The sequence below is a fragment of the Syngnathus leptorhynchus genome, chromosome 14 (genome assembly GCF_054491065.1).
Source record: "Syngnathus leptorhynchus isolate UIUO chromosome 14, UIUO_Slep, whole genome shotgun sequence".
In the NCBI taxonomy this organism is placed as follows: domain Eukaryota; kingdom Metazoa; phylum Chordata; class Actinopteri; order Syngnathiformes; family Syngnathidae; genus Syngnathus; species Syngnathus leptorhynchus.
Genome location: NC_141208.1, coordinates 2,211,043 through 2,218,777, shown reverse-complemented (window position 1 = coordinate 2,218,777; position 7,735 = coordinate 2,211,043). Strand labels below are relative to the sequence as shown.

The window sequence follows — 7,735 nt, the reverse complement described above, 5'->3', positions numbered from 1 at the left end:
GAAAAGAGGAAAAAATAAGTGAGATATTCATTGTTTAGTATGTGCTTTGCTATGTCACATTGAAGCAGAATATATTGGGTTCTCATTTAGGCAATATTTCAGTTACAGTCAAGTTTAAACATCACCTGAAGGCCCATTTTTCCCATTTGCGCTTTTCCCGATTGCATTACTCAGCAATGAGCGTGTTGACAAAGTATATACATTTATTCTGCTGCTGCTCACCGCCGTACCTTCATCACTCTTCACTCATTTGTATTCGTGTGCGCTCGCAGCCTCTCCTCGTTTTCCATCTCGGCTTACAGCCTTTCTTTTTTTTCTTTTTTGTGACCCTCTTTTGTCTCACCATCGGCTCCCTTTCATGCTCCTCTCGTCCTCCCCATTCTTCAACAATCTCTTTTTCTGGCCGCCGTGCTTCCATCCCTTCGGAGCAGAGCTGACATTGGACTTGAGGTCAAAGAGATGGGCAGTCATGCTCTTACTGTCAACTGGCTCAAATGGGCTTAGATAGACCCAAGGGAAGCCACTCCGCTGGCCTTGGGATGTGCGTAGATATACATTCAGCCACACATTTTTAATTGAAACATACTTATAGGAAGAACAAAGCAAAAGAAAACATCGACATGATTTACTAGAGAGCTTTACTTCACTCGTGAGAGTGTATAATATCATGGAATTACAGATGTATTTTTTGAAACCAAATTTCCTTAAGAGAATTGCCATGGATTATAGTTTTTACAGTGTGGGTTATGCACAATTGAAATATTCACTGTAGATGAATGCTGAACACTGGTATTGAAAATAAGCCTACAAAGGTCATTAGCATAAGAACATGAGTGAAATAAACTCCAATTGATTTTAGTATGTTTCTGGGGGAATCAGGACAGGGAAATTCTGTCGGATGATGATGCAACGCAGTATTTCTATGTTCTTGGGCATGTATTTGAAAAATAGTGGAGTAAAAATGACAATCTATTTACAGGTCTTTAATCTGACATGTGCCCAAAAGTTAGTTTTGTATTGATATCAACATTTCTAACATCTATGCATTCAGGTTAAATTCAAAAGATTTAATCATTTTGTCACTGTCAGAGCACCACCTTTTTGTCCTGTGTTCCAATGCTTGCATTCATCTGGTACGTCTGAGCCCCAGACAGTTACAACTATTTTAAACGGCAAGACATGAAAGTGATGACTTGGGCCAGCAAAGAATTGAGGCATGTTTGGTACATTGTGCCACACTGCCCTCGTGTGGTCGCTCTTTGTATTGCATGTCTGAAGTTATGTACTCCAGCTACCGTGCACGAATTGGATGACTGAAATATTTTTACATGCATCAAAAACTCATTTTGTCACCATTGTTAAAAACCTGCTCGCAAAATACTAATCAGAACAGATACACATAAAATATATATTTCCTTTCCTGGTGGGTGGTGCTTTTGTTGTGGACCTGTTGAAGGCTTGGGTTACTGGATCCGGTTACAAAGAAGGTCAAAAACAGTTGTATCACTTTACTTGTAGAATTTTGAGCTGCGGGGTGGTCATAAAAAAATAACTGGAGACATTTAATTGTCTTTTGGGCATCTTTGAGCCATTGTTGGTCTTCCTCCATGGCCGAGGCCCTCAGCAACATCACGAGGGCTAACCCTTCCCCTAGTGGAAGGGCTTCAGCTGGAGCGGTGTTATCCGACGAGAGGGTGGACTTCCTCCGAGAGCAGGTCGTCTGTGTGCTCCGCGTTAAGACAGATAAATGGAATCGCTTCATCTGTGCAGAGGAGAATCAGCAAATCATTTTGGACTACCTGGACCACATTTGGACCAACAGGCTGCTGCTCTTCACCGGACCTGGAGGGACGCTGCATGCGGGGGATGCTCAGGTGAGAAAATAAATAAATGAATTCATTAAATGAATGAAATAAAAATACAGTTTTTGCATTTGTGAAGACATCTCCACCATGGAAGACCAAAATATTGTGTGTGCTGAAGAAGGGCGTTAAAAGAATTGCTCGCCAAGGGTTCCGACACCAACTGCGACTAGGGGAAGTACCAGGATACCCGATGGAGCACTTACCAATTGTCATCTCACAGGTGGGCTTGTGGACATCCAAGTTGTCCACGTTCTCCTGTGCAATGTCGCAGAGCTGGCAAAACTAATCAATCACCATTTTGACCAAATATGAAAGAGAAGTTATGGATCTCCACTGCCTGTGTAGGTGCTGGTGTGCGTGCTATCTAACAGTCTAAACCACGAGGAGTGGCCTCAGGTCGTGTCAGATGATATTCACCGACATCTGGAGAAGCTAAGAAGCATCATGGTCACTCTGAGAGGACATGCTGAGGGTCGAACTCTCCTGCCTCTCCCCCTTTGTGTTGAAAGGGCAGGACCTCAGGAGATTAGGTTAGCGGACTTGATATTCAAAAATGGTGTCGATGATTTTTCATTCAAAAACAGAAATGCTGAGTCAGTGTTTCTCCATCAGTCACGCAGATCCGCTTGCGAACGAAGGCTTGTTATACTCCATCGAAACGCTGATTGTGCAGTGGTCTGGACAAATATGGAATGTTCTGAAGAAGGACTCTGGAGCCCTGTTGCTTAAGGGTGAGCACCCAGGCCCTAACGTGGAGCTCCAGTTCTGGAGCTCACAAAGAGAGAATCTTCTGGGAATTCAATCACAGGTACAGTCAAACGTTGGCATAATAAATAGCACCAACTTTAACATTGAGATTTTTCTATCCCAGTTAATATTACAATCACGGTTGGTGCTTTCAGATTCAAAGTCACAAAGTGAAGCAGATCATGGAGATCTTGAGAAGAGTGAAGAGCAGCTACTATTCTTCCTTCTGGGATGTCTCTGTTAAAGTCGACGATGGTGATGATCCAGATTCTGACTTTCTGGTTAAGTGAAGGCTTTGCCTGATCTTATTACATGAGGGATTTTTGTATGTCGCTGTCACAGCCGTGCTGGAAGCCGAGGATATCGATCTATATCTGCGTCCTTTGAGGAGGCTCATCAGCAACCTGGAAGAGAGAAGTTTTCCTCAGGTGGACACTCTGCTGCCTCCTCTCTTCCACACCCTCTGTCTCATCTGGAGCAGATCACGCTACTACTGCACTCCACAGCGCATGGTGGTCCTATTGCGCGAGTTCTGCAATCTGATCCTGGAAAAGGTCTAGCGATGAATCCCGAAATTTGGTAGAGATGATTTCTGACTTTGAAAGTCTTTGCTTGACAGGGTTTTGCCTACCTGATCCCTGAGGAACTCTTTAAGATGGAGCTAGAGGAAGGCCAGGAGAGAGTCCAAATAACAGTCTACGTCCTGCGCACCTTCAAGCAGCAGTTTCACACTCACCGCGAGAAAATTCCGAGTTACTTCCAACGCGACCAGACCGTCAAGCTGTGGGACTTTCCTACCTCGCTTGTGTTCCGACGCTCAGACCGCATCATGAAGAGGCTGCTTATGATTGAGGTAGGATTAAGTTTTGACACAGAATGATCATCTTGTTAGCTATTGTTGCCTATAGGATTTTATTTGTGGCCAGGAACTATTTGCTTCGGCGCTGGACTTTCTAAAGCTGGAGAAGGTGGAACTCGGTGGATCCAGAGGCAAGATCCTCAGTGAGATGGTCTTCAACATGAATGAGGAGTTTCAGGACCGCTGGCGAGCCCTCAGAGAAAGCAAATATGACCCTTTGGACAACACTAATGATGTGAGGCCTCGTAAGACTGCATCAGTTGAAGTTGAAGAATCGAAACAATATCGTATCATCTAAATGATATCTTATAACGATCTAAATATGTCTCGATTTGGTCTGTAGGATTTTATTCATCAATACAAGTGTTTTATGGAACAAAACAAAGACTTTGACCAGAGATTGGGAACGGTTCTCAATCTGGCCTTTCAGTACTCAAGAAATCTCAAATCTACATTTAAGGTGAGTCTCTATTGCAAATTTCCGAAACATTTTGTTTACATTGAACAAATGATTTCATTTCAGATGCTGAATGTTTTTGGCAACCTGCTGGAGAGACCCAGAATCCATCAGCTCTTCTCTCCCAACTATACCGTGTTATTGGACATGTTCAACCAGGAAATCAACCATTGCCAGTTTTTGTTTAATCAACACAGGGATGGGGTGAGACGATATTTTTAAAAGAATTATTACTATTAATATTCATAACTGATCACTGCAAATCATGTGACCCCAATACTTAGCATCTAATCCCAATGGATGATTTACTGAATTGGATAGTTAATGACGCAAATTAAACTTGTTTTGTTTCAGCATACATCAGGAAATCTGGTTCTCGGGAAAAATATGCCCCTGGTGGCCGGGAGGCTGAAATGGTCACAGGAGCTTCAAAGTCGCATTTTGAGCAACAGAGCCAACCTTTGCCAGCTTGCTTATATGTATGGACCAAGGACACACTCACTCATCTTGATTGTATTTGTACCTCAAGGTCTTTCTGTCCGTCCATTCCAGGCCTTTGGCTGGCACTGAGGCTGATGCAGCCCTCCACAAGTGTGAACGACTTCTGGAAGCTTTGGAGAAGCAGGACCAGGAGCTTTTCTCACAATGGACTGAAGGTCTGGAGGAAATCTGTCAAAGACATCTGGAGGACCCACTGTTGACTCTTGACACCAACACGGGCTTGTTCCACGTTAACTTCAGTCTAGCCGTAAGCATAGACACTACTAAATATGATTGCACCCTCATTCTTAAACTGTAGTCACTTTGGAGTCTGAAAGTATGCAACAAAAGATACAGAAAATCATACTGACAGGACATTTCTGTCACTTTACATCCAGCTGAGATCTGTGCTCAAGGAGGTGAAGTATTTGGGAATGCTAAAGAGCCAGAACATTCCCAAAGCAGCTCTTCAGCTCTTCTCGAAACGTGAACGACTCTGCTTGGTGAGTTCAAAGTGGTCGGATATCTAATAAAAGTTGAAACTCCAAAGCATGCTTACATTGTGCTCTGCAGCAAATTCAGACACTGATCTTGGTGACCCAGTGGTACAACCAACTGAAGAGCACTATTCTTGATGTGGAACTGGGACTGGTAAAAGATGAGATGGAAAGGACCAGGCGACAACTGGATCCAGCCCTGCGAGAACTCACCTGGGCGCAGGATGACGTCTGGGACTACATTAAGAGCGCAAGAGATCTCGTCCAGGTTTACGTTACTTTAAAATCAAAGTGTGCTAAGGGGCTGCAGTAAACTGCAAGAACACTTTCTTTTTGTATCCCAGCTCTAAAAATTCCTCAAATAAGAACTTGTAATCGTATATTTTGACATCTTTAGAGCCTTTGGAGTCGTGTTCAGAAGAGCAAAGCAAATGTGGAGGCCATGCAGACGCTCATGGGGAAATTCAGCCAACGCGCATGCGTTACAAGAAAAAGTCGCGACTCTACTCTTCTGTTCTTCTCGGACATTGACGAAAATGTTGCCAAGCAGCACGCTCTCATCAGCAGCACGGGCGAGCAGATACACGCACTTCTGCAGGTAGAGTTTAATTGGGGTTGAATGGGAGAGAACCATTTCTAATTCTGCCTTTTATTTATTTTTTTATTAAGGAGAACCAGTCACTCCTGGCAGTGTCTGACCTGAACAGCAGCGAGTGGCAGGCCTACTCTAACTATGTGGACCAAATGATCCTGGCAGGCTTCTCTCACGCCATCCAGTGCTCTCTACAGTACCTACTGGACAACACTGATGCAGCCCAGCGTGTCAGTCCGCTGTTTGAGCTCCAGTTGGTGTTGAACGGCAGCGAGATGTGCTTTAACCCTCCGCTAGACTTCAGCAACAGAGGCAACTTCTTTGATATTGTGGACAACATGGTTGCTAACATTCTCAAGATGGCATCCTTCATCCCCAGAGTTGCAAAGCACACGCATCAGGATAACTATCAGGTCAACACGTCTGAACCTTTTGACTGTTATAGCTCATGTGCAGTACTTACGAGATTATTGATGTCCCTACACATAAATCTATTTGATATTGTCCCTCCTTGTGTTCCTGCAGAGTGACGTCAATGAAATGAAGGATTTGTCCGAAATGTGTTACGCTTTACGCGCTCGAGCACATGCAGCTATCAGCAAGGTGAGCATTTTGATAGCCGAACGCTATCAACTGGAAAAATATATTTATTTTCATCAGGTCAGGGAATATCAAGCATCATTCAACAGCTACCGCTATCTCTGGACTGATGACAGGTCAGAGTGTAGAGTTAGCGTCTGATCAAGACGAGATTTGTTGACTGTTTCTTGATCTCAACATGCGCAGGTCTGAATTTATGAGTCAGTTCCTGCTCTATGGCCACGTATTGACGACGGAGGAAGCTGAGCTGTATGCAGACTATGAATTGAAGAAGAACCCACCAACCTTGGAAAACTTTAAAGAGCAGGTTATTTTTAACTCCTGTCCAATTATTCCCCCTTGAGCAATCTCCAGAAATCTCTCTTGCCGGTAGATCAATTTGTTTGAATCTCTGCATGAGCAAGTGAGCAAGATGGAGGATGGGAGGGTTTTCTGCAACTGGTTGCAGCTGGACATCAGACCCTTCAAGCACATGCTCATGAACATTGTCAAGAGATGGAGTTGGATGTTCAAGGAGCACCTGCTCAACCACGTCAACCAAAGGTTGCACACGTGCATGCACATGAGCACGTCGCCAATTTTGAAAGCACACAAAGGGGCAAATCATATGACAAGCATTCACGTTAATTTGCATTGTCCTTTCCCGTTCTTCTCTGTTCTGCAGCGTGAAGGAACTGTCCTCTTTTGTCCAAAACACAGCTCGTGGTCTTTCTAACAAGGTGTCGGATGGAGACTATGCTGGCCTGGTGGATATTATGGGACATCTCATGGCCATGAGAGATCGACAAATTAGCAACGAACAGCACTTTAAACCTCTCAAATCCACCGCGGAGCTCCTCAAGACTTATGGGCAACAACTCCCAGAGAGCGTCTACACACAGTTAGAAGTTGGTGCACACACATGGCATGACCAGGAATATAGCGTGCCCCAAAAGTTACTGTACATTTCCTTTTTTAATGGAACCATATGGTGACTTTTGGGGCACCCGGGAAATAGGTAGACCCCCATTCTTACGCAATTTTTTTTTTCAAACCACAAAACAAATGCAGGAGCTCACAGACAGATGGAAGACTTTGCAGAAAATCGCTTTCACAGTCAAACATGAAGTGGCACCGCTGCAGTCTAACGAGGTTTCAGTTATCCGCAGGAAATGTGCACGGTTTGAGGTGAGTTAAAAGTTTGAGTGACCCCAAGTAAACCCTCACAAACCTTCTCATTTTCCTACATGCATTATAAATGAGTGGCACCACCGCATGCACATAGTACAGAGCTGCAGTACCTGCTGAAAACGTTGCTTATTTAAATATTTGAACATTTTTAGGTCAAGCAGTATGAATTCAGGGAGCGGTTCCATACTGAGGTCATTTTTAAGATCAGTGTGGAAGAGCCCTACAAACAAATTGATAAGGTGAGCAAACATACTTGTTGTTACTATCCTCTACAAGCTATCAAGAGTATGTGCACACATCTCCAGTCTAACCGTGCAGTAGCCACAATGGAGGCAGAAATGAAGGCGCTGCAGGACACTGCCGATCTGTTCGAAGTTAGCTTCCCAGACTACAAGCAACTACGCCAGTGTCGCAGTGACATCATCCTCGTCAAATCAGTGTGGGATATGGTCATTTTTGTCAAGGTAT

General features: G+C 44.0%; 1 protein-coding gene across 1 annotated transcript in view; it reads left to right on the top strand.

Annotated features, from left to right (window-relative positions):
* Positions 1 to 1,607: 1,607 nt before the first annotated feature.
* Positions 1,608 to 7,735, top strand: part of dnah9l (dynein, axonemal, heavy polypeptide 9 like) — a 23,285-nt gene continuing 17,157 nt past the window's right edge. Inside the window, exons 1-23 of the mRNA XM_085930277.1 lie at positions 1,608 to 1,874; positions 2,211 to 2,390; positions 2,482 to 2,673; positions 2,768 to 2,867; positions 2,955 to 3,166; positions 3,232 to 3,465; positions 3,539 to 3,706; positions 3,815 to 3,931; positions 3,995 to 4,132; positions 4,283 to 4,420; positions 4,479 to 4,676; positions 4,807 to 4,911; positions 4,982 to 5,173; positions 5,303 to 5,503; positions 5,575 to 5,910; positions 6,023 to 6,100; positions 6,158 to 6,213; positions 6,284 to 6,404; positions 6,471 to 6,640; positions 6,762 to 6,984; positions 7,148 to 7,264; positions 7,420 to 7,506; positions 7,573 to 7,731. Coding sequence (XP_085786403.1) covers positions 1,608 to 1,874; positions 2,211 to 2,390; positions 2,482 to 2,673; positions 2,768 to 2,867; positions 2,955 to 3,166; positions 3,232 to 3,465; positions 3,539 to 3,706; positions 3,815 to 3,931; positions 3,995 to 4,132; positions 4,283 to 4,420; positions 4,479 to 4,676; positions 4,807 to 4,911; positions 4,982 to 5,173; positions 5,303 to 5,503; positions 5,575 to 5,910; positions 6,023 to 6,100; positions 6,158 to 6,213; positions 6,284 to 6,404; positions 6,471 to 6,640; positions 6,762 to 6,984; positions 7,148 to 7,264; positions 7,420 to 7,506; positions 7,573 to 7,731 — 3,789 coding nt within the window. The remainder of the gene's footprint in view (positions 1,875 to 2,210; positions 2,391 to 2,481; positions 2,674 to 2,767; positions 2,868 to 2,954; positions 3,167 to 3,231; positions 3,466 to 3,538; positions 3,707 to 3,814; positions 3,932 to 3,994; positions 4,133 to 4,282; positions 4,421 to 4,478; positions 4,677 to 4,806; positions 4,912 to 4,981; positions 5,174 to 5,302; positions 5,504 to 5,574; positions 5,911 to 6,022; positions 6,101 to 6,157; positions 6,214 to 6,283; positions 6,405 to 6,470; positions 6,641 to 6,761; positions 6,985 to 7,147; positions 7,265 to 7,419; positions 7,507 to 7,572; positions 7,732 to 7,735) is intronic.